This window comes from Myotis brandtii, unplaced genomic scaffold, assembly GCF_000412655.1.
Source record: "Myotis brandtii unplaced genomic scaffold, ASM41265v1 scaffold165, whole genome shotgun sequence".
NCBI lineage: Eukaryota > Metazoa > Chordata > Mammalia > Chiroptera > Vespertilionidae > Myotis > Myotis brandtii.
In genome coordinates this window covers 2,927,179-2,953,596 of record NW_005356042.1, presented here as the reverse complement: position 1 = coordinate 2,953,596, position 26,418 = coordinate 2,927,179, and the positions used below count along the sequence as shown (strand labels likewise).

The window sequence follows — 26,418 nt, the reverse complement described above, 5'->3', positions numbered from 1 at the left end:
AATTACCATGTTTCTCTTTTATTAGTGTAGATGGCTGTGTTGCAATTTACAATAGCTAAGATCTGGAAACAGCCCAAGTGTCCATCCGTAGATGAGTGGATAAAAAAAGCTATGGTACATTTACACCATGGAATACTATGCAGCAGTAAAAAAGAAGACTCTCTTACCCTTTGAGACAGCATGGAGGGACCTGGAGAGCATCATGCTAAATGAAATAAGTCAGTCAGAGAAAGACAAGTATCACATGATCTCACTCATATGTAGAATCTAATTAACAAAATAAACTGATGAACGGAGTGGATCCAGAGACATGGAAGCATGGAACAGAGCAGAATCTCTAGTGGATGGGAGGTGATCATATATGCATATATGCATAATCCATGGATGTAGATAGTGGGGTAGTGAGGGGCTGGGGAGGGGGAGTGGGTGGAAGTGGGTTGGAGGGGGTCGATGAGGGAAAAAAGGGGACATATGTAATACTTTCAGCAATAAAGATTAAAAAAAAATAAAATTAAATCTTTCAATTATGAAGAAAAAAATAATTATGGCTGTGTTGCATATTATAATTAAAAGGTAAGACCAGTTCAAATGATTACTCAGGTAGACTGTGATATGTTAATTTACTGAAATAGCTCTTTACCATTAGGAGTGACAGATTCAAGGACTTTGCAGAAATAGGGCAAAGACTACAGAAATCGAAAGTGGAGGAAGGTGCTGGGCCATGGTATTGCCCAAGAGAGCAGATTCTTACTCTGCTGGGGAATCAATCTCCCAGGTTGACCCAGGAACCTGCTCCACCCACCTGCCAATAGTAGATCTACCCCATACTCCTCAGCAAGAATTGTAGGATATCAGAAAGTAGAGAAATCTGTCACTCTTAGAGAAATCTAAAGAAGCTTATCTGCAGAGGGTTACAGATGCATTTGATGGCCAGAGCATTCTCTCGCTTTAGTCAGGGCACATGCTTAGTGACTGAGGATGGGGAACAGGAGGGTTAGTTATAGGACTCAGGTGTTTGATGGAATTGGGGGCCTGCTATGGCCATTGCCTGCCCTTAGCCAGTGGTTCTCAACCTTGGCTGCACATTAGAATCACCTGGGAATCTTTTTAAAATCCTGATTTCTAGGCCTCATCCTCCGGAAATTCTGTTTCTTTGTTATGGGGTGGGGCCACAACATTAGTAACAAAAAAACAGAATTTCCGGAGGATGAGGCCCAGAAATCAGGATTTAAAAAATTTTTTAAATTATGTTTCTCTGTCTTTGGATCTGTCCCTGTTAGAAATCAGGATTTTAAAAAGATTCCCAGGTGATTCTAATGTGCAGCCAAGGTTGAGAACCACTGCCTCAGACCAAAGTCCTTGGGTTAGGCACCCTGAATGTTATTTGCATTGCTTTTGTAACTCTCTCTTTTGCCATTTTCTTGGCTGACTGTACCTTGACATATTGTTTCTTTTTTTTCTTCTTCTTCTTTTAATTTTTTTAAGAAATATATTTTATTGATTTTTTACAGAGAGGAAGGGAGAGGGATAGAGAGTCAGAAACATCGATGAGAGAGAAACATCGATCAGCTGCCTCCTGCACAACCCCTACTGGGGATGTGCCCGCAACCCAGGTACATGCCCTTGACCAGAATCGAACCCGGGATTCTTCAGTCTGCAGGCCGATGCTCTAGCCACTGAGCCAAACCGGTCAGGGCTAGGGTTAAAATTTTAATTTAAAAAAATATGTTTTTATTGATTTTTAGAGAGAGGGAAATAGAAACATCAATGAGAAGCATCAACATCGATCAGCTACCTTCTGTACACCCCATACTGGGAGTCCAGCCTGCAACCTGGGCATGTGCCCTGACCAGGAATTCAACCAGTGACCTCTTGGCTCCTAAGTCGATGCTCAACCACTGAGCCACACTGGCTGGGCCTAAAATTTTAATTTTTTATTGAATTTATTGAATATGTTTGGGTGACTGATTAATAAAATTATGTAGGTTTCAGGTGTACAATTCTATAATACATCATCTGAATATTGTGTTTTGTGTTCACCAGACATATTGTTAATTTGATATGCTAATTTGTTAGTGTAAGTTGCTGTTCTGCTGGTCTCAGAGTGGTCCTGCCTTCTACGGTGACCTTGAATCTTTCTGTTCAGATCTACTTGTGTCCTTTTCAATTTAACTATCCATGTGTAATTTGATTTTACTTGGTTCCAATTTTTTATGGGGAAGCCTCACTGTATACACTAAGTTCTGACAACAGGGGGTATGGGGGCTAATAAATTTATGTGGAATAATTACGTCTGTATGAGCAGTGAGATGGGAAGTAGCCAGGAGTTTGTAGTTATTGGGGCTTTCAAGTCCATACATGTTATTTAATTATTTAGTTATAAGCCAAATGCTCCCTAGGATTGTAATGTTCTAAACTCTTTTCTTTGAAGGATGGACACCCTCTTCCTTTGTGTCTTCACGACAGAACAGAGCAGACAAATCTGTTCTTGGTCCGGAAGATTTTATGGATGAAGAGGTGGGTGCGCAGAACTTTAATTCCAGTTAGTTTGTAATTAGTTGGTGTAGCACCTTCACCGTCCTCAGAAAGTTCAGTGTCTGATTTCCTCTTTGTATGTAAGGTTTTATCTTTCAAGTACTTGGATTATAGTGCCCTGTGTATCACTGGATTCTCATTCATTAGAGCAGCATCTTATGATGCGAGTAGTTTCTAAAGACAAGAAGGGGATGCTGGGCCAGCATGGCTCAGTGGTTGAGCATCAACCTATGAACCAGGAGGAGGTCACAGATCGATTCCTGGTCAGGGCACATGCCCGGGTGGCCGGTTCGCTTAGTGTGGGGCATGCAGGAGGCAGCCAATCAATGATTCTCTCTCATCATTGATGTTTCCATCTCTCCCTCTCCCTCTCTGAAATCAATAAAAATATATTTTTAAAAAAGCATGTAGGAGAGCCCTTCCTGGGTAGCTCAGTTGGTTGGAGCTTCGTCCCGTTACACCAGGGTTGCAGGTTCCACTCCACTACAATAAAACGAATATGGGAATAAAGCAAGTCATGTGAAATTCTTGGTTTTCCAGTACATATAAAAGTTATGTTTTTACTCTACCAGAGTCTATAAATGTGCAATAGCATTATTTCTTTAAAAAAATTACATACCTTAATTAAAAAATACTTTATTGCTAAAAAATGTTAACCATCATCTGAGGCTGTTGGAAAAATGGCACCACTAGACTTGCTCAATGTAAGGTTGCCACAAACTTTCAATTTGTAAAAAATGAAATATCTGCAAAGGACAGTAAAGTGAAGTACAACAAAACAAGGAATTCCTGTACAGGCAAATTTATTTGAAAAAGCCTGTTACCTCAAAAGTGAAGTCTTCATTGAGCCAAGTCTACAGCATTTCATAGTAACTCACACACACTGCAGTTTGAGCAGTGAGTGCTAGAGAAAGGAGTGTGCAGGCAACCTGGGCTCATTGTTTTATTTTTTATTTTTTTATTGATTTCAGAGAGGAAGGGAGAGGGAGAGCTAGAAACATCAATGATAAGAGAGAATCATTGATCGGCTGCCTCCTGCACACTCCATACTGGGGATCGAGCCCACAACCTGGGCACATGCCCTGACCAGGAATCGAACCATGACCTCCTTGTTCATAGGTTGACGCTCAACCACTGAGCCCCGCCAGCGGGCCCAGACTCTCTTCTCAGTCGTCTTCTGCATGTCAGCTTGTTCTTACTAGATTGTCTCATGGTTGCAAGGTGGCTGCAGTAGTTCCCAGGGGCACAGCCACGATGACATTATTCAGTAGAAGAAAGACTTTCTTCTTGGTATCTTTTCTTTTGATCAAAGAAACTATTTACATAAATCTTCCAGTGAATTTTCCCTCCCATCTGCTTGGACAAATTGATCTACATGCTTATTCTTAAAAAAATAAAAAAATATGTACTGATTTTAGAGAGAAAGAAAGGGAGAGAAAATCCATTTGTTGTCCCACTTATTTATGCATTCATTGGTTGATTCTTGTATGTGCCCTGACTTGGGATCCAACCTGCAACCTTGGCTTATTGGGATGATGCTCTAATTGAGCTATTCAGCCACGGCTACATGTGCAGTCCTAAAGCAAGGGAAATGGGATCAAAATGACTGGCTTGATCCCGTGATCAAGACATGAACCCCCATTCCCTAACTCTCCCCCCACGCTAGCCTACACACACCAGGGAGCAGGTGCCTATACCCGTGGTCCGCAAACTGCGGCTCGTGAGCCACATGTGGCTCTTTGGCCCCTTGAGTGTGGCTCTTCCTAAGCCTTAGGAGTACCATAATTAAGTTAATAACAATGTACCTACCTATATAGTTTAAGTTTAAAAAATTTGGCTCTCAAAAGAAATTTCCATTGTTGTACTGTTGATATTTGGCTCTGTTGACTAATGAGTTTGCCGACCACTGGCCTATACAATCTCCGGGTGCTGTGGGGAAAGAGGTAGGGGCAAAGACTGTTGGACAGGCAGCCAACAGTAAATGCAAAAGCACTTAACTCAGGGCCTGGCACATAGGTGCTCACGAATGCTTGTTGGCTGTGACTCTAAGATTTGCCCCCTTCACACCGACCTCTGAAATATTGCCTGAGAAGAATTAGGTCCTTCCTGTTTTCCTAGCTTGGTAGTGCTCCTTGTGGCCTCACTGAGTAGCCACTATAATGCCCCTGTCCTTGTGTTGTGGCAGAATGCACGGGAGAACGATCAGCCAGCACACTAAGAAAGGAAAGTTTAACCTTTACTTCACAGATCTGCTAGTCTAGGGGAATTCCAGATCCAAAGCCTGAACTGACTCGTGGGGAGGCTCTGGCCTATATATCTCCTCCTGTGGCGAGCCCCTGAGGGTCCCTGCAGCTCCACCCTAGTCAGCTGTGGCAGGGCCCTGGGGTTAGGCTCTGCCGCTCCACCCAAGTCAGTCAGAGTGGGGAAGTGAGACTACAGTTTTAACCAGATATTGAATTAGGTTGCAAGCCCCCCATTTTCCTTTTCACTTGGCCACTGGCCTTATGTGAGGGTAACAAAGTCAGTGTGTGAAGTCAGCCACTCACCTGATCCCAAACTCAGTTTTGTGGTTTTAACTTTTTGTGTGTTTTTTGTTAATCCTCACCTGAGAATATTGTTCATTTGATTTTTAGATAGGGTGGAAGGGAGAGGGAAAGGAGAGAGAGAGAAATATTGATGTGAGAGACACATCCATTGGTTGTCTTTTGTATGCGCCCCGACCAGGGCCAAGGATCGAACCTGCAACCCAGGTACGTGCCCTTGGCTGGGAATTGAACCTGAGAACGGCCCAACACTGAACATTGTCCAGGGCTTAACTTTTTTAAAGAACTAAAGCTACGTTATGCATCATGTTTAATCACTTCCCTAATAATGAAATAATTTTGTTTGATTTTTTTTTTAAAGGATCTTAGTGAATTTGGGATCGCACCTAAAGCAATTGTTACCACAGATGATTTTGCTTCCAAAACCAAAGATAGAATACGAGAAAAGGCCAGGCAGTTAGCAGCTGCTACTGCCCCTATTCCTGGAGCCACTCTGCTTGATGACTTCATAACGCCAGCAACGTGAGAAGAATTTAATTTTGACTTTTGTGATCTTGAAATTACTGCTTTGCATATATATGATGATCTTACTTAGGGAAAGCTTGGTTGCAAGTAGGATAAGCCTTCTTAGCCTAACTTGAGTGCAAAGGGGGGTTTTCCCAAAAGGGTCTTGCATTGTTAGTGCATGGAGTGCTCTAGATCTCCAGCCTCATTCTACTCTCTCATTCTGCTTACCTCCTTGTTCTGCTCCTGGGCACGTGGCCTGATATGACAGCCTTAGATGTCATGGTTTCCCAGGCCCCATGCTTGACAAGGACCATCTGGAGTCCCTATGTGCCCGTTCTGGGCCCGGGAGAAAAGACATCTGATCAACTTCCCCAGGTCAGACATACACCCCAAGTCCAGTCATCCAGAGCATGTCCAGAATGGCAAGGCCATGCAGTTTTAACATGAATGGGGGGAAGGGTTCAGGTAGGACAAGATTATGAGCTAGGCAGGAACTCAAAGGCTGCTCACTTCCTACTGTTATCTAGTGTTATAAAAAGAAGTTCATTTTTAATGCCTTGATATCCTAGATTATCTGTTGGTTTTGAATTGCTGAGAAAAATGGGTTGGAAAGAAGGACAAGGAATTGGTCCTCGAGTAAAGAGAAGACCACGCCGACAAAAACCTGGTATGTATATTGATTGTCATTAACCCTAATCCTAATACTTTTTTAAAAAATTATTGATTTAGAGAGAGAGAAGAAGAGAGAAACATTGATTTGTTGTTCCACTTATTTATGCATTCATTGGTTGATGCTTGTGTGTGCCCTGATTAGGGATCGAACCCACAACCTTGGGGTATCGGGACATGATGCTCTAACCAACTGAGCTACCTAACCAGGGCCCTAATACTTTTAAAAAAAATGTTTTTATTGATTTTTAGAGAGAGAGGAAGGGAGAGGGATAGAGAAATAGAAACATCAATGAGAGAGAAACATCATTAATCAGCTGCCTCCTGCATGCCCCCCTATTGGGGATCCAGCCTGAAACCCAGACATGTCCCTGATCAGGCATCAAACTGGTGACCTCTTGGTTCCTGGGTCAGCGCTCAACCATTGAGTCACACCAGCCAGGCCCTAATACTTTGTAATGGCTACATGTTTCTAGAAATAAAATTGCTGAGTGGTATGCAGGTATTTTAAGGCTTTTTGTGTGTAGTGTGAAATAGCTTTCTGAAAGAATTGTACTAGTTTACATTCCCATCAGGAGCATATGAAATTGTTTCCTGCTTCTGCCAAAACTGTCACAATTTAATAGGATTATTTTCTGTTTCTTGCCCTTGGTTCCTCCAGCCAGACTATGAACTCTTGGAAGCAGCAATAATTAGTTTAGGTTCTCCCTAGTGCTGGAGGAGTAGTGGTTACTCATTTAGCACATTGTTGCCAGAGTGTGGATGGGGCAAGGGCTGGGGAAAACAGTTTCTGAGTGATCAGTCTCCAACCCTAAAGCTGTAGCGCCTTTTACAAGGGCAGCCATGTACCTCTAAGAGTTTCAGCAGCTCGGATTTCTGTATTTTCAGTTGCTCATGACTGATGCATTTGAAATCTCTTGTATAGATCCTGGAGTGAAAATCTATGGCTGTGCATTACCTCCAGGAGGCTCAGAAGGATCTGAGGTATTATGTGGGATGACTGTAGCATTTGTTACTTCATGAAGGTGAAATTTTATTTTACAAATTGATTTTATATATATATATATATATATACAAAATTGATTTTTTAGAGAGAGAGAAAGGGAGAGGAAGAGAGAGATAGAAACATTGATGAGAGAGAAACATCCACCAGCTGCCTCCTGTATGCCTCCTACTGGGGATCCAGCTGGCAACCTGGGCATGTGCTCTGACCGGGAATTGAACTGGTGACCTCTGGTTCATGGGTTGATGCTCAACCACTGAGTCACACCTGCCAAGCCAGAAACAATTTTTGAAATGAATCATATCCCATTGCAGTGAAATACCCATACCCTAAAACTATCCTCATAATGTCAGATAATATATTCAGCAATATGCCTGCCAGCACCATAGATATCCCAAGTCTGTTTAGATTCTTAAAATGGAATTGCTTGTGTTGGTATCATTTGTTCAGGGACTTGATGTAGTGATTTGTAATAGTGGAAATTAAAGTTTGGAATTGTTCCAGACTTTAAATGTTCTGTTTGGAATTAATCACTGCATTTGAAAATAGTATTTTATAAGTTCACTTTGCACTAGCAAGTGACTCACCTTCATTCCACTTTTTAAATAGGATGAAGATGATGACTACCTGCTAGAAAATGTGACCTTTGCACCCAAGGATGTCATGCCTGTGGATTTCACACCTAAAGATAATGTACATGGACTGGCTTACAAGGGTCTGGATCCCCACCAAGCGTTGTTTGGAGCTTCAGGAGAACATCTTAATCTTTTCAGTGGGAGACCCGAGGGAGCCAGCAATCTTCTTGGAGATATTGGAGTGAATAAAGGGAGAAAGTTGGGAATTTCAGGCCAGGTAAGTGCTTCTGTCTTATAAACAGGGAGCTATCGACAAATGAGAATACTCCTTATTATATTTGCCCCATAGTAGGGCACTCATTATTGACTGACTACATGAAGACCTAAGAGTGGTCATATTTCCCTTAGGACCTGTTCTGAAGATATGTGAAGGATACCTACGTGATTTTAATATTACTGCTGAGGTCCTGTAACCTATGTTCTTGGTGGAGTTTGTGTGTTCCCAGGAGTGAGGACTACTTTTTCATACTCTTGTGGGGCTGAGCAGAAAACCACACTTACCTTTTTGGTTTAGTTAATAGTTGAATTTCAGTCTGCCGCTCCAAACTCAGGTCCAAGTTTGACTACCTCCTGGACTATTTCCTAGTGCCGCCAGCCCTAAGTTGGGAGTGTAGGTGTAAGTGTCCCAAGGGAGACTTGCTTTGCATCTTTGAGGAGATGGAGAGCTTTTCCTGACTGCCTGTCCTCTCAAATTGATTCAGAGGTTCTTTCCTAAATTACATTTAGAAAATGTCATTATTGTTTTTTCCAGTTCTTTTAACAGAAAGGGATACTTGGAGATCATTTCCCACAAAGATTAGGAGTTCTTACAGCGGCTATTACAGTAGTGGTGGTCTCCAGACCCTGGTCACCAGCTCTGTCCCAGGCCATACTGAACAGCAGATGAACACTCTTCCTTTCTCCATTAGAGGCCCCATTCCCCTCCTGCACTGCTGCTTGCGTGCATTCTCCATTCCTCTGCCCGTGCTAGGACCCAGACCCATAGCTGCTGCTGGGCATGGCATTCACATCTAAATGACTTGAGTCTCTGTATTAATCGGGGTCTCCCATTTGCTTCTCGCTTGGTGATCTTACAGTGCTAATGTGGTCTGTTCAATTACATTGTTAGAGTAGCTTTATCCCTCAGTGCAGACACTCTAAACCTGTAATTGCTGTTTGAAACCTTGTTTTGAAGGCTTTTGGTGTTGGTGCCCTGGAAGAGGAAGATGATGATATCTATGCCACAGAAACTCTATCCAAGTATGACACCATTTTGAAGGACGAGGAGCCTGGAGATGGACTCTATGGCTGGACAGCGCCCAAGCAATATCAAAGTCAGAAAGGTGATCCCATAGACCCACAGCTGATGGGAGGATCAGTGTGAGGTTATCAGGAAGAAGGGATGGCAAGCTTGATACTGCAGTGTCAGCCTCCAAGGAGTAGGGGGTTGTTGGTCAGAGATGCAGATTGAGAAACAAAGTTAGAAGAAGAGAGGCCTAATGTGGAAAGTGAGACAGGATTTAGAATGGGTCACAGCTGCCAGGCCGGTGTGGCTTAGTGGTTGAGCATCGACCCTTGCACCAAGAGGTCACCGGTTTGATTCCTAGTAGGGGGCATGCAGGAGGTAGCTGGTGTTTCTGTCTCTCCCTCTCCCTTCCTCTCTCTCTAAAATAAAAACAAACAAACAAGAAATGAAAAAAAAGAAAACAAAAAACTACACATTAAAACAAAGAAAAGATTAATTCACTCCTTTAAAAAAAAAGAACGGGTCAAAGCCAAAGCCAGTTATCAAGGTATCAAGGCAGGGCCAAGGAGGGGAGGAAGAAGAGGCCTGGAATCAGGGAAGGAGCAAGTGTGTGGGCAAGAAGAGCTGGCACTTGGTCTGAGTGAAGCACTTCCCGCTCGAGGAGCTAGGCAGGTGGTCAAAGGAGGCCAGCTCCAGCAGTAGGTGTGAAGGCCAGATGTGGTGACCAGGTGGCAGGAATACTGAGCCTGTAGGAAGATGGAGCTTGGCAGCCAGCCTGCCTTCTACTTGTGTTCCTGGCTCTTAGGGGGCTCTTACTGGGCAAAGAGGTAGACATCTGTCAACACAACTTGAATTTCAAGTCAGAGTTTATAATGATTCAGAATCTAGGTAGTATTTCAATTATTTATTTATTGATTGATTTTTCAAGAGAGAGAGGGAGTTGTAGAGACAGAGAAACATCGATTTGTTTTTCCACTTATGCATTCATTGGTTGAGTCTTGCATGTGCCCTGACCCAGGGATGGAACCCGCAACCTTGGTGTATTGGGAGGACACTCTAACCAACTGAGCTACCTGGCCAGGGCCAGTAGTATTTTAAATTTTCAATCCAGAAAAGGTGTAGGGAGGAGGCAGGGCTACATAGGTATTTGTTCCATAAGATTTGGAACCAATCAGACCTGAATTTGGATCCCTGCTTTCTCCTGCCCAGCTGTGTGGCCCTGGGCAAGGCTTGTAACCTCTCTGGGCATCATTTGTAATGTGAGGATAAAATCCTCTCTCTGGCCTAGCTGGTGTGGCCCAGTGCTTGAGCATTGACCATGAACCAAGAGGTCACCAGTTCAATTCCTGGTTAGGGCACATGCTCGGTTTGGGGGCTCAATTCCCAGTAGGGGGCATGCAGGAGGCAGCTGATCAATGTTTCTCTCTCATTGATAATTCTCTCTCTCCCTCTTCCTTCCTCTTTCTCTAAAAATCAATAAAAAGATATTTAAAATCCATGAGGACTAAATAGCATAACTCTGTGTTTGGCTCCTGCCTCAAAGGTTGATTAAATGGCACCTACTATTTATTTTTCAGTTACAATGATAATAATCACCCAAATAAAGTTAGGAGGCAAGAGCTGAGATGAAAAACAATCTATTCAGACATATTTAGCTATACGCAGATAAAATTTGATCTAACTCTTGTAGAATACATATAAAACCATACTGTTGAAATATTCTAAACATCACTCCCCAAAATGATGCCATTTTACATTTCTAGCAGAGAAAAGGCAGGTGTAAAACAGTTTTTAGGAGGTAGTTTGCTTAATGGTTGTGAACACAAACTCTGAAGACTGATTGCCTGGGCTTCAGTCCTGGCTCTCCCCATTTATCAGCCATGACCTTGACAAGCTACTTAACTTCTTTGTGCCTCGGCATCCTTGCCTGGACAGTGGGCATGACGATGGCATAAGTGCCCCATGGAGGTTGTAATGTACATAAAGGGCTTGACCTTGCCTGTCACACAGCCAGCACTCAGTAAGTGAGCGGCCTGCCATCATTGCCACAGAAGATGCTGGAAGGGTGTGCTCCCAAATGTTAGTTGGAATTACCTCTGGGTGATAGACTACTTTTATTTTCTCCCTTTTGCTTGCTTTTATATTTTTTGCTTTACCTTTATATTTTCAAAATTTTCTACTAAGCTATCATCTTTATAACTTACAAGAAGTTATATAATATATATTAATGTTATACTATGTTAATACAGGTTATATTAAATGCTAATTATTAATTATATTAATTATATCAATATATTAACATAATTTGATGTTATTAATATTAACATAACATGTTGTGTAATAATTACTAAACTGTAATAAATAAATACACTTATTTATTTATTGTTAATCCTCACCCAAAGATGTTTTTGTGGTGGTCATGGGAACGGCCTTTGGCTACAGAAAATGTAGTTTGTGCATACTGAGTTTTTTGGGTTTATTTTTTCTTTTTTTTCTTTATTGATTAAGGTATTACATATGTGTCCTTATTCCCCATTGCCCCCCTACTGCATACTGAGTTTTGACAGAACCACTATGCCCAGGAAATACTTGATAATCAAAGATCCTTTGCCGATGGGGTTGTCTCTGCGACCAATGGAGGATCCCTGGCTTTACGTCAGAGGGCGTTGGTCATTTTGTTTCCCAAATTAGTGATTTTTATCTCTTACTAGGATTTCACTTGAGAAAAAGACAAAAGTGCCTTTTAATTTGTACTAAGATTAGATTACCAGCTGACCTGGTTGTATTGTTGCTAAGAAAATTGGGAGGTAGTCTCATGGTTCTTCACCTGGTTTTAGAAATGACCCTCTCACAGTTAGGATTTTTACGTTGATCTGTATTTGTTCTCTTGATGGTTTTCCTTGAGATATTTTACTCCACAGAGTATATTTTTTGGTGCCTTAGCTTAGGACTTCCAGCACCTTTTCTGGAGGGCCGTAACCTTGGGTCCTGGGCAGCCTAAGCACTGTGGGTGGTGTGGGCCTGGCTGCCAGAGTCAACAGAGGTATTTCCTCCTTTACTGCTATCTCTGTGTGATAGCATGGGTGACACGTAGTATTTGTGTTCTTAGAGATTAAAAGCTGACGTCTTTGTCTTATTCTTATCCATACTTGTGAAATTAATCAATGATATCATTTTGTAGAATCAGAAAAAGATCTTCGCTACATTGGCAAAATATTGGATGGATTTTCCTTGGCTTCTAAATCTTTGTCTTCTAAGAAAGTAAGAGTTTTTTGTTTTTAGTTATTTATTTTTTTACTGGTTTTAGTATCTAAAATATTTGCTGAGTTATTATATCAACAACTGGAATGATAAGTAAATTCTGTTTTCAAAAGCACCAGCATAGTTACTAACGATTGTTGAGGAAAACATATCCTGTATTAGAAATGGCAGTCAGTAGGCACATTGTATTCAAAACAGCTAATTGCTGATCTTTTAAATCCAGACTTAAAGTGAGTAGTTTTTTCCATTAAAAAAATTACATTAGAAACTGGTGGGAGAATGGAATTGATAAAATTCTAGGGACAATGTAATTTAAGGAAAATTAGAAAACTTTCAAAAAGCTGTAATGACTCACAGCCCTGAATCCTCCTCAACGCTTGAGGCATTAACTAATGTGGACGAGGTTCCCTGGGCTCCTTGCTGGGCAAGCAGGAGGGAGAGAAGCCAGGTACATGCAGGTCAGGTCTGGGGAGAACTCTGTGCGCTTTTCCAGATAGTCCTGTCTTTATGAGATTTTGTTACAGTTTAGCCAAGTGGTGCTCTTTAACACCCTTCAGAGTCACCTGTTCCTAGGTGGGCATCACAAGTTAGTGGGGTGCTGATAGCTGAGGAAGGGCTCCTGGCATTTATTTTGTTGGCATCCGTTTTTCAGGTTGTTTCACACTGCGTAATGGGCTTCTTGTTTTTCATTCAGCAAACATTTGTCTTGGCCCGTGGTTCTCCAGAACTGGGGTGGCCAGGAGCAGTGCAGCCTGAGAAACTACATTTGGCATTACAGTTGCTGTCATTGGTTTAGTCGTAATAGTTAATGTATTGTAATAATGAGCAGAATATATTTAAAACAGTGTTGGGTGCATACTAAGCTGTTATTACTAACAGAAATGTCAAATATGTCAAAGGAGAATGCGAGTTTTCTACATTTATGAAAGGGGAGCATAAAAATGCTTGAGAAATACTCATTTGCCTCAGGGTTCAAGGATAAATAGGACAAATTCCTGACCCCCAAATAGCTCCTATTTGGTGAGGATGCAAGACAGACAAGTTCACTGAAGGGTAGAGTGCCATAAGTGGACAGAGGGGCACAGGGGTTCCCGAGGTGCTCCTCACTTTGAGCGTGAGTGATTCAGAAGAGTGCTACGTTCACATACTTTTTCACAGACAGGCAAGTTTTCTAAAAATGTGGCTAAACACCCACCTCTAAAATGCTTTGACTCTGATGGAGGATGTGAAGACTTGTGTGTACGCACCCCTTTTCTTCCATGCTCCGCTGGATTTTTGTGTCTTGGTAACATGAGGGTGTTTGCTGGCTGATTGGGGAGTCTGTTTTTCAGAGAAGGTGGTCAGGTTAAGATGGTGAAAAATGTGATTTCCTAACAGTGATAATACCACTCTTCTATAGATTTTCTTCATGCCAGGTGCTCCCCCACAGGGAACCACCTGGGAACCTTACAGCCATCTGGGAAACTTGGGGAACTCCAGTTGTTGCTGATTTTGTGGGGTGGGATGCAGGCATCATTACTCTTAAAAGCCTCAGGTGAGCCCAGCGTGCACCTGGGGCTGAGAACTACTGCCAGAGGGCACGCAGAGCGTCACTGGTTACAGGCTCAGGGTTTCAGGCAGCTGAAAAATCTAGAACACAGCTTACATAGGACTGTCCATAGTGCAAGAGAGACCATTTATTTATTTAAAAAATACGTTTTTATTGATTTCAGAGAGAGAAAGGGAGAAGGAGAGAGAGAGATAAAACATCGATGAGAGAGAAACATCATCATCAATTGGCTGCTTCCTGAACTCCCCCTACTGGGGGATTGAGCCTGAAACCTGGGCATGTGCCCTGACCAGGAATTGAATCATGACTTGGTTCATAGGTCGCTGCTCAACGATTGAGCCACACCTGCCGAGCAAGAGAGACCATTTAAAGATGTCTAATACTTAAAATTTTTTTTTAAATAAAGAGTTTATTTGAGCCCAAACTAATGACATATGCCAGGAAGCAAGATCTCAAATGCTTCTTTAAATACTTTAACTTATATGTTTCTGCTATCATTAATGCCTGAGTTTACCAAATTCTATATTTCAGTTTCAGTTCATTCAGCTGTTTTTTTAAATTGATATTTTTTGTGAGGGAGCGGGAGAGAGGCAAAAACATAGAAATATCTAGCTGAGAGTGAAACATTGATCGGCTGCTTCCTGCTGGGGATTGAGCCCACAACCCAGGCATGTGCCCTGATCAGGAATTGAACCAGCAACCTTTCTGTGCATGGGTCAATGCCCAACCAACCGAACCACACCAGCCAGGGCTCAGTCAGCTTTTGAATTAAAAATACCTCAGATAGCCCTGGATGGTTTGGCTCAGTGGATAGAGTGTCGGCCTGCAGACTGAAGGGTCCTGGATTCGATTCCGGTCAAGGGCACATGCCTGGATTGCAGGCTTGATCCCCAGTAGGGGGTGTGCAGGAAGCAATCTATCTATGATTCACTCTCATCATTGATGTTTCTATCTCTCTCTCTCCCTCTCCCTTCCTTTCTGAAATCAGTAAAAAAATACGTTAAAAAAATACCTCAGATAAAAAACAATAAGGCCTAAAGTTCCAATTTGGAATGGAAACAACCAGAAAGATATTTCTGAATTTAAAATTAACTTATTTAAGTTATTTTTTCTATACCTTGAACCATACTTTTCTAAAATTTCTGATATACAGTGGGCCAGTTCTGCACGTGGGCCTGTACATCGTGTTATTGTTGTCATCGTTCTTGTTCTTATATGAAACGTGCATATTAGCATCTCTGTGTAGAGTGGGCAGGGGTGATACTAAAAATGTCTGGTTGTTAGAACAGTGTGGTTCTGGTGACCCTCCACATCCAGAATGGATGTTGGCTGGGCACCGGGACAATCTGTTCCCAGTGCTGCCTACCCACCTGCTGAATGTTAGCCTGGGAAAGGCTGGGGTTAATAATGTTCAGAGGTAACGGGTTTTCTTGGTTAAATCAAACACGATAATCTTGCAGCCTGTATTTTCAGAATTTTGTTCTATGTGTGTGTGTGTGTTTTTTTTTAAGATTTATCCACCACCTGAATTGCCAAGAGACTATCGACCAGTGCATTATTTCAGACCTGTGGTAGCTGCAACCTCAGAGAATTCCCACTTACTTCAGGTGTTATCAGAATCAGCTGGAAAGTCAATACATGACCCAGGGACACAGAGTAGACACCAACTGAATGCCTCCAAGCGGGGAGAGTTGCTAGGAGAAACACCTATTCAAGGTATGTGTCATGGAGAAGATTAAAATCATTAAATTTGTAATAATCTGAGAGGTCAAAATCAAAATGGAAAGATGTTTTCCCATTGAAACTTTTCCCATGATTTTGTATTCCCAAACTGGGAATAAAATTGTTTATTGTACATAAACGTAAGTGTACATCCTTTACTTCTTAAGACTTGTTTCCCACCATCAGTTTCAGTTATGTCATTGAAATTACAACCCTTATCTTAAGCTCAGCAGTTTTCAGATTTTAATAATTGTTCAGCGATGTGATGAAGACTAGGGACATATGTACCTTCACTTTCTCTGCACAGCCTGGGAACAGGATTTTTTCCTCAGGGGAAAAGGGTACTGTAGCACTTTTCCTGAAAGCCTGAAAGGAATGAATGCATGTGAAAGTATGGACAGATGTGGAGCATCCCCTGTATGTTGGAGCAGAAAGACCCACTAAGCAGGATGAACTTGTACTTTCCCTTTAGGAGCCTAATAGGTATCTCAAATATAATAGACCCAAACAGAAGTCTTGGTTCCCACTTCTTTCCCCAAACTTGCTTTTTCTCTAGTCTTCCCCTTCTCAGTAAATGTGACCCACTGCTCAGATCAGAATGTAGGAATTCTAGTTCTTAGCTCCTCTCTTTCCTACCCTCCCCTGACCCTATCCACAGCAAGTCCTCTCATTTCTACCCCAAATAGGCATGGGGACTCCATGTACTTTTCTGCATTTCTGCTGCTTCCCCTGTGGTCTGAATGCCCATCTACTCTCAGCTGGACTATTGCAGTGGCTTCCTGATTGGTCTTATTTGTCCTCTGCAGTCAACCCCCTCAACAGTAGCTAGGTGAACCAACTTATATCACTGTTCCCCTTAAAATGATCTAGTACTTCTTTTTTTGTTGTTGTTTATTTCTATTTATCGATTAGAGAGAGAGGAAGAGATAGAGAGACACTGACTTGTTGTTCCACTTGTTTATGCATTCATTGGTTGATTCTTGTATGTGCGCTGACGGGAGATTGAACCGCAACCTTGGCATATTGAGATGACTAACCAATTGAGCTACCTGGCCAGGGCCACCAGTACTTCTTCCTTTTTAAAAATATTTTTTTATTGATTTCAGAGAGGAAAGGTGAGGGAGAGAGAGATAGAAACATCAGTGATGTGAGAGAATCATTGATCAGCTGCCTCTTGCATGGCCCACATTTGGATCAAGTCTGCAACCTGGGCATGTGTCCTGACTGGGAATCGAACCCTGAACTTCTGGTTCATAGGCTGACGCTCAACCACTGAACCATACCAGCTGAGCCTTCCCTTATATTTTGGCTTCTTCTTTTTATTTAGAGCAGCGATTCTCAACCTGTGGGTCGCGACCCCTTTGGGGTTCGAAGGACCCTTTCACAGGGGTCGCCTAAGACCATTGGAAAACACATATATAATTACATATTGTTTTTGTGATTAATCACTATGCTTTAATTATGTTCAATTTGTAACAATGAAATTGGGGGTCACCACAACATGAGGAACTGTATTAAAGGGTCGCAGCATTAGGAAGGTTGAGAACCACTGATTTAGAGGTTACCTCAAATATTCTCTCTTTAGAGGGACCTTCCAGGCCTTCCCCACCCACCATATAAGCTAGTTATCTCTCCCTCCACCCCCACAACCAGCCCTCTCACTTGAGTCACCCTCAATCACATCACCCTATTTTCCCCCACAGTACTTCTCTCATAGCAACCCTCTGGTGTTGATTTTTGGCTTCTTTAATGTCCTTCCCCCTCATTCGTGAGAGCAGGACCTTGTCTGCATTGTCCTCCAGCTCCAGGTCAGTGTCTGGCATAGAGTGAGTGCTCAGTGAGCGTTTGTGACATGAGTGGGTGTGTGATGGGTAACTCTACTCTGAACTGGGGCTTGTGCTGGGCAGGACTGTGGAAATGGAGGCCACTAGGGACTGGAGCTCTGGAGTTTGAGATGTCAGCTTCCTCATTCAGGGACCATTTGCTGGCCTGATAAACATCCAAGTAGTAACCTCCATTTTTTTTTTTTAACAGAGAGGAAGGGAGAGGTATAGAGAGTTAGAAACATCAATGAGAGAGAAACATCAATCAGCTGCCTCCTGCACACTCCCCACTAGGGACGTGCCCGCAACCAAGGTACATGCCCTTGACCGGAATCGAACCCGGGACCTTTCAGTCCACAGGCTGATGCTCTATCCACTGAGCCAAACCAGTCAGGGCAGTAACCTCCATTTTTACCAACTGTAAAATGGGCTCATATTTTATTACTGTCTAAATTACAGGGGTAATATGAATACAGATGAGACACTAAATGTAAAATACACTAATTACATGAATCTGTGATATTGAAAATGTATGTACAGAAAAATGTAAGTAAATTTGACTTATGATACTTTTCATCTCTTCCTATTATTGTTTTTATTTAGGTTCAGCTACTTCAGTGTTAGAGTTTCTGTCCCAAAAAGATAAAGAGAGATTCAAAGAAATGAAGCAGGCAACTGACCTTAAAGCAGCTCAGCTCAGGGCCTTGAGTCTGGCCCAGAATGCCGCAAGCAGCAGAACCCAGCCCCCCTCTCAGGACGTCGGACACGGCTCTTGGCACACGGCATTGAGTGGTGGGACAGCCACCAGAAAAGCCAGCAACTTCAAACCTTTTGCCAAAGATCCAGAAAAGCAAAAACGATATGAAAAGTTTTTAGCAAATATGAAACGGGGTCAGAAAGGTGGGTGCTAGGCCTGGTCCCTCCTGTCTCAGCCAGCGGCAGTGTTCTTGGTGTTCTGGCCCTAGTCCCAGATTTAAAGTTGAAGCACCCTGCTCTGCCCGTGTGCTTCGTTCTGTGGTAAACAGTGCAGAGATGTCAGGCCCTGGCTTTTGACCTTAGAAAGGAAGAACAGTTGGCTTGTGTTTCCGTTGATCTCAGGTCCCGAAGCTAGCTGTTTAATTAGAGAACATGCCGTGGTGGTGGCTAATGCTAAATTACAGACCATTTACTGTTTGCAAATGCTTGATCTCTGAAAGTGTTGTATTTCACACAAAAGACCAAGGTCATCTCCCATGCTACTTTAAGGTCCTACCCACCCAACTCTAAATCATAGTTTAAAATTTGACTTATAGAGGAGAGTTGGCTGTTGAACCATTACACAGGGTAAAAAAATCATTCTGATCCATGAAGTAAATAAATATGGCAAGACGGGAGAGGGCTGACTGTTATACGCAGCAGTCCTTGTGAGAGGTAGCAAATTTAAAGGGCTTGATTTTCCAAAGCAGATCTTTGTGTACTGTGCTTGAACTCCCCACGAAGAATCCAGACCCCTAATGTTTATTTGATAAATAAAAAAAAAAAGTTAGAAAAGTAAAGTTAGAGAAAGGAATGTTTTTGCCAAAACTTAGGAATGTAATTGGGATGAACTTACTGTCTGGGAATGGTAACAGGTTCCTTGTTTCGAAGATGTAATCAAGCATTAGTTCCCAAATGTTTTTCTCTGATGTACGCAGTAGAATTCAAAAGAAGCATCATTTTGAGAGAGTGAGCAATGTGACCTGTCAAGTACCTCCCCACCATGCTCTTAAAAACCAGCGTGAGGACTTGTCTCTGGTGAAATCTGTGGGGACCCAGTGGTGCCACCAGGCGTTCCCCTTTAAGCCCCATGTTTTTCCTAGGAGTGAAGCAATTTCTTGTTTTCTGTACCGTAGATGCCCTGGAACATTGTCTGGATCCCAGTATGACAGAGTGGGAGCGAGGCCGAGAACGGGAGGAATTTGCTCGGGCAGCCCAGCTGTATGCATCTTCCCATTCGACCTTGTCCTCCAGGTTCACTCATGCCAAGGAGGACGACGATTCAGATCAAGTAGAAGTTCCTCGAGACCAAGAGGTCTGTTACCATTATGTCCCTACCTGGTGCATTTAAAAAAAAAAAGGTTTTTATTGATTTTTTTGAGAGAGAGAGAGAGAGAGAGAGGAGAGAGAGGGAGAGAGAGAGAGAGCACGTATGTGAGAGAGAAACATCAATCGGTTGCCTCTCATATACATCCTGACCAGGGATCGAACCAGTGACCTTTTGGTGCACAGGGCGACACTCAAACAACTGAGCCACTCCAGCCAGGGCGCCTGGTGCATTTAAAAAAAAAATTTATCTTTATTGTTAAAAGTATTACAGACACTCCCCTTCCTTCCCTCATTGACCTTCTCCCCACTCCTGCCCCCTTCTGACGCCTGGTACATTAAAAAAAATTTTTTATTTATTGATTTGAGAGAGAGGAAGGAAGGGGGAGGGGAGAGAGAGAAACATCAATTGTTTCACTTGTTTATGCATTCATTGGTTGATTCTTTTATTTAAAAAAATATATATATTTATTGATTTCAGAGAAGAAGGGAGAGGGAGAGATAGAAACATCAATGATGAGAGAGATTCACTGATCGGCTGCCTCCTGCATGGTCCCGAACAAGCCTGCAACCTGGGCATGTGCTCTTGACCAGAATCAAACCTGGGACCCTTCAGTCCACAGGCTGATCCACTGAGCCAAACCTGCTAGGACTCATTGGTTGATTCTTGCAAGGGCCCTGACCAGGATTGAACCTGCAACCTTGGCGTATTGGGATGATGCTCTAACCAACTGGGCTACCTGGCCAGGGCCTACCTGGTGCATTTTAAAATTAAAACATTGCATAGCTGCTAAGTGAAATAAGTCAGTCAGAGAAAGACACTCACTCATATGTAGAATCTAATTAACAAAATAAACTGATGAACAGAGTGGATCCAGAGACATGGAAGCATGGAACAGTATAGAATTTTGGAGGGAAAGTGGGGGAGGATGGGTGGGTGTGAGGTAACCAACTGAAGACCTGTATGCATATATGCATCACCCAGGGACACGGATAGGGTGGGCTGGAGGGGGGTCAATGGGGAAAAAAGGGGACATATGTAATACTTTCAACAGTAAAGATTTAAAAAAACACACACACACAATACACTGCATAGCTAAATATTTAAACTCCCTCAGTTGAAAAGATCAAAATATACATGGCATTGTAAAATTATAAATTACGTTTATGTTTTTAGCTTCTGGTGTACTTTACCAAAAATGTAGCATGACTGGTTGTGTAATTGTGAAAAATTGCTTGAAAACTTGTAAATGGGAGAGCAGTCAGGTCAATTGTGTGACCACCTGATGACAAAGAATGAATGTCTTTTCCCAGAATGATGTCAATGACAAGCAGTCGGCTGTGAAGATGAAGATGTTTGGGAAGCTCACCCGAGACACATTTGAATGGCATCCTGACAAGCTTCTATGTAAGAGGTTTAATGTCCCTGACCCTTATCCAGAGTAAGTTGGATAAACCTCCCCTTCCATCAGCACTTATTCCCTATATTAAAGCTGTTTTTCTTCTTACATGCTCATATAAATTCCCTTTTTCTAGATGAACTTACTTGTATATACTTGAGTTGCAAATTGTGCAGATTTAATTTCTATTACTTTGTTATTGAAAAAACAAACATCCAGATAGCAAACTTATTCCATATTGAAGATATAAAACTCAGATATGTCAAGTTATAAAACGTAATGCTTATCTAATTTGCCACTTTTTCAATCCTATCCTATATAATAAAAGGCTAATATGCAAATTGATCCAACGGCAGAACAACTGGTTGCTATGACATGCACTGACCACCAGGGGGAAGACGCTCAATGCAGCAGCTGCCCCCTGGTGGTCAGTGCACTCCCACAGGGAGAGCACTGCTCAACCAGAAGCCAAGCTCACGGCTGGTGAGCGCAGCGATGGTGTCAGGAGCCTCTCTTGCCTCTGCAGCAGCACAAAGGATGTCCTAAGCTATCAGTCGGACATCCCCCAAGGGCTCCTGGACTGTGAGAGGGTGCAGGTTGAGCTGAGGGACACCCCTCCCTGCCGAGTGCATGAATTTCATGTACCGGGCCTCTAGTAATTCATACTCAGTTTACATTTAAAATGTTACTTATGTTTTATAATTCTTTATAAAAGTTTAGTACTTCTTATTTGATTATAAACACCCCAAGAAAGCATATACAGTTGAATCAGAGACTTTGTCAGAAGATTTAGGTATGCAGTTGACCCTTGAACAATGCAGTGGTTAGGGGCTCTAACACTGCACACCGTCCGCCCCCCTCCCAACCCCCCCAGTCAAAAGTCCATGTATAACTTTTTTTTAAAAAAAGTATACTTTATTTATTTATTTATGTTTGTTTATTTATTTATTTATTTATTTATAAATCCTCAACTGAGGATGTTTTTACATTGATCTTTTAGAGAGAGTGGAAGAGAGAGGGAAAGACAGAGAGAAACATTGATGTGAGAGAAACACATCAATTGGTTGCTTCCTGCACGAGCCCCAACCAGGGCCTGGGCTGGGAGGAGCCTGCAACTGAGGTATGTGCTCTTGACCAGAATTGAATCCAGGACACTTTGGTCCACAGGCCAACGCTCTATCCACTGAGCAAACTGAGCAAACTGGCTAGGGCTATAACTTTTTTTTTAAAGATCCAATGAATTCTCATTCCAAAGGTTTTTTAATTTTATTTTCATTTTAGAGGAAGGGAGAGGGATAGAGAGACAGAAACATCAATGAGAAAGAAACATCAATTGGTTGCCTCCTATATGCCCCCTACTGGGGATCAAGCCTACAACCTGAGCATGTGCCCTGACTGGGAATTGAACCATGACCTCTTGGTTCATGGGCTGATGTTCAACCACTGAGTAACACCAGCTGGGCTCACGTATAACTTTTGACTCCCCAAAAACTTAACTACTAACAGTACTGTTGACCAGAAGCCTTACAGGTAACATAAGCAGTCGACATACTATTTTGTATGGTATATGTATTACATATTATCTATCCTATATAATAAAAGGGTAATATGCAAATTGACCTTAACAGCAGAACGACTGGGAATGACTGGTCACTATGACACACACCACCAGGGGGCAGACACTCAATGCAAGAGCTGTCCCCTGGTGGTGAGTGCGCTCCTACAGGGGAGCTCTGCTCAGCCACAAGCCAGGCTGATGGCTGCCAGCACAGCGGTGGTGGTGGGAGCCTCTCCTGCCTCCTCAGCAGCACTAAGGATGTCCGACTGCAGCTTAGGCCTGCTCCCTGCTGGCAAGTGAACATCCCCTGAGGGCTGCCGGGCTGCCAGCTTAGGCCTGCCTGACTGCCAGCTTAGGCCTGATCCCCTGGTGAGTGCTCCTAACCCAGCAGGTGGACATCCCCCGAGGGTTCCCAGACTGGGAGAGGGCACAGGCCAGGCTGAGGGACCCCCCTAAGTGCACAAATTTTTGTGCACTGGGCCTCTAGTATATATATAAAAGCCTAAGTGACCATTATGACCGGATGACCAGCCAGTAGCTATGACACACACTGACCACCAGGGGGCAGACGCTTAACGCAGGAGCTGTCCCCTGGTGGTCAGTGTGCTCCCACAGCCAACCTCCTGCAGCTGGCCAATCTCCGAGGTCCCTGGCCGGCCTTGATTGGCCCCGATTGGGACTGGGCAAGACGGCCCCAATAGTCCAGGAGCGATCCCCCCCATGCATGAATTTGTGCACTGGGCCTCTAGTATTCTTATAATAAAGTAAGTTAGAGAAAATAAAGTGTTAAGGAATCATAAGGAAAATACATTTATGGTATCTATTGAAAATAATCTGCATATAAGTGACCTGCACAGCTTAAACCTGTGCTATATTTTTAGCAGTGGAACTTTTCCTTAACGGAAATCCATCTTCAAAGTTAAATTCTAGCTCTTACTATAATCAGGAAAAAACTAATGGTTACTAAAGTCACCCATTATAAATTCTTAAATTGCTTTGGCAAGTGAAAACATCTTAGGGGACCTTTATAGCCAAGTAGAAGAGCTACAGGTGAAACACATGAGATGGTAAGCTTTATAGAAATTAGATTTTATTGTCACAGTTGTTATTAAAATTATATTCATATTTTTTCTTTTCAACCCCCAGTTCAACTTTAGTTGGCTTACCAAGAGTGAAACGTGACAAATACTCAGTCTTCAACTTTCTGACACTCCCAGAGACAACTTCCTTGCCTACAACTCAAGCCTCAAGTGAAAAAATACCGCAGCACCGAGGTTCCGACAGTGAGTAGGGCTTCCTCAGGTCCAGTTGCTGACCATGGTCTGTTGGGAAGACAGAAATAAAGGGTCATCTAATCCTAAGGATACACATAGTGCAAACTCTCCTCCCATAAACATAATTGCTCATATGGATACCTTAGCTCATGTTATAATGGTCCAGATGTGTCCTGTTTGGGGGTGGTACTCTGCCTCAGCATCTGCCACATGCCCAACACTTTGCACAGTGCCCGGCCTGTAGTAGGGTCACTGATGTTCTTGAATGAGCTGTAATGAAAAACTCGTCTTTTGCTTGCTAATTCTGATGTTATGTCTATGTCCTACTTTTCAGAATCAAGAAAACCATCCAGATGGGATACATCTAAACAAGAAAAGAAAGAAGATTCCATTAGTGAATTCTTAAGTTTGACTAGATCAAAAGTTGGTCCACTTGAACAAGAGTCCAGTCCATTAGTAAACAAAGAGGAAGTGCATGTGAAGGAATCACTCTCAAATAAGGTATTCGGGCTTCTGGTTCTCTTTGCCAGGCTAGCTGTGGCCTTTACCTTTCTCTATAGTGAGCAGGGGCAACACACTCTGTGAAGGGCTAGATATTAACACGTTAAGCCCCATTTCAGTCACCGGTGACTGACACTATACTTTCCGTCCGGAAAACAAAACAGGCTGAGTGCTTAATGTGTTAAATATTGAAAGCTTTGTGGACCATAGTCTCTGTTGCAACTATTCAACCCTTCTGTTGAGTGTGAAAGGAACCACAGGCAATGTGAAAACAATTGGGTACTTGTATCTTCTATAATAATAAAAGTGTAATATGCAAATCGACCGAACAACCAAACAGCAGAACGACTGTCCAGACGACCTTCTGGATGACCACGCTATGACATGCACTGGTGTCAGGCCAGCCAAGGCGGGTGCAATGTGATTGGTCGGGGGGCCCTGCCATTGCTCCACAAATGCCCTGCAGAGGGAGGCCCAGGCCACCGGCTGGTGGGGCGATCGATCGGGGGTGGGGACAGGGGGGCTCCGCAGTTGCCCCAAAGAGGGAGGCCCAGGCCACCCTCTGTGCAGTGATCGATCGCAGAGCCCTGGTCAGTGGGCGGGCCTCCCTCTGCACAGCGATCGATCTGGGGGCCCCTTGATCGATCCCACAGAGGGAGGCCCAGGCCACCGGCCAGTGATGCTGTGGTGGGTGTGCGGGGCCGGCCAGCGATCGCCCCGCAGAGGGAGGCCCAGGCCAGCCAAGGAGTCGCACTCCACACCTGTCGCCTGCAGAGGGAGGTGACCGGTGGTGGGGGAGGGGGGGCAGTGCCAGACAGATGGCAAGCAGTGGTAGTGGCGGGGGCAGGGCCAGCTGCTGGCAGCCAGGGGAAGGAAAGCCCCAATAGGCCCTGATCGCCAGCCAGGCATAGGGACCCTACCCAAGGGGTCCCGGATTGTGAGAGAGTGCAGGCCAGGCTGAGGGACACTTTCTCCCCTGTGCATGAATTTTGTGCACCAGGCTTCTAGTGTTCCAATAAAACTTATTTACAAAAACAGACAGTAGGTTGGATTTGGCCCCTGGGCTGTAGTTTGCCAACACCTGCTCTACTATCGAACAATTCGAGTCACAGCTTAAATCATTTGAGGAGAGGTTATAAACTGCCTAGAATGGCTTTCACTTAGCATTAACTATTGAAACAAAATTCAATGTATTTGTATTAGAAAATATAATTTTCCAAGTAACAAGTATTCTCTTTTGTGGAGAATATAGACAGAATATCCATTGTTGGTTTTTTTAAAATTACTGCTTTAATAGTTAACAGTTGAACTTAATAAAAAGTTGCTTTTATTTATAATATTGTCATTACATTTTAAAATATTTTTGTAACTTATTATTATTAGTTTTAATCCTTACCCTATTGATTTTAGAGACAGAGGAACGGAGGGAGAGACAGAGAGAGAGAGAAAGAGAGAGAGAGAGAAACATCGATTGGCTGCCTCCCGTTGCAACCCGACTGGGGATCAAACCTACAACCTTCTGGTGTACAGGGCAGTGCTCCAACCAACTGAGCCACCTGGGCAGGGTTTACTCTAGTTTTTAAATTAACCTACATTAAAACGGACTTTTTAAGCCCTGGCTGGTTTGGTTCACTGGATGGCTTAGCCTGTGGACTGAAGGATCCTGGCTTCGATTCTGGTCAAGAGCACATACCTTAGTTGCAGGCTCGATCCCCGGCCTAGGGACACGTGCGGGAGGCAACCAATGATGTGTCTCTCTCACATCGATGTTTCTCCTCCTCCTCCCTTCCATTCTCTCTAAAAAATCAATAGAAAAAGTATCCTTGGCTGAGGATTAACAGCAACAACAACTTGACTTTTTAAATGTACAGTTCAGTGAGTTTTTGCACAGATTCATGTAATCACTACCACAATCAGGATACATATGGTACCATCATCACAAGAAGCCTCCACATGCTGTTCCTTTATAGTTTCCCCTCTCTGCATCCCAGAACCCAGTCAGCCATTGATCTCTTCTTTGTCTTTATAGTTTTGTTCTAGAATGTTATATACTAGTAAATGGAATCAGACAATATATATCCTTTCGAGATTGGCACCTTTCATTCAGCATCATACCTTTGAGATTTATAGTATTTTTGTTTTTTTATTTTTT

At 43.0% G+C, this 26,418-nt stretch overlaps 1 protein-coding gene across 1 annotated transcript in view; it reads left to right on the top strand.

Moving 5' to 3' along the window:
• Positions 1-26,418, top strand: part of GPATCH1 (G patch domain containing 1) — a 54,211-nt gene that overhangs the window by 10,906 nt on the left and 16,887 nt on the right. The window contains exons 3-15 of the mRNA XM_005862479.2: positions 2,432-2,517; positions 5,440-5,600; positions 6,155-6,252; positions 7,180-7,238; positions 7,867-8,109; positions 9,067-9,214; positions 12,299-12,378; positions 15,439-15,643; positions 18,076-18,372; positions 19,344-19,522; positions 20,848-20,975; positions 23,638-23,774; positions 24,100-24,266. Coding sequence (XP_005862541.2) covers positions 2,432-2,517; positions 5,440-5,600; positions 6,155-6,252; positions 7,180-7,238; positions 7,867-8,109; positions 9,067-9,214; positions 12,299-12,378; positions 15,439-15,643; positions 18,076-18,372; positions 19,344-19,522; positions 20,848-20,975; positions 23,638-23,774; positions 24,100-24,266 — 1,988 coding nt within the window. The remainder of the gene's footprint in view (positions 1-2,431; positions 2,518-5,439; positions 5,601-6,154; positions 6,253-7,179; positions 7,239-7,866; positions 8,110-9,066; positions 9,215-12,298; positions 12,379-15,438; positions 15,644-18,075; positions 18,373-19,343; positions 19,523-20,847; positions 20,976-23,637; positions 23,775-24,099; positions 24,267-26,418) is intronic.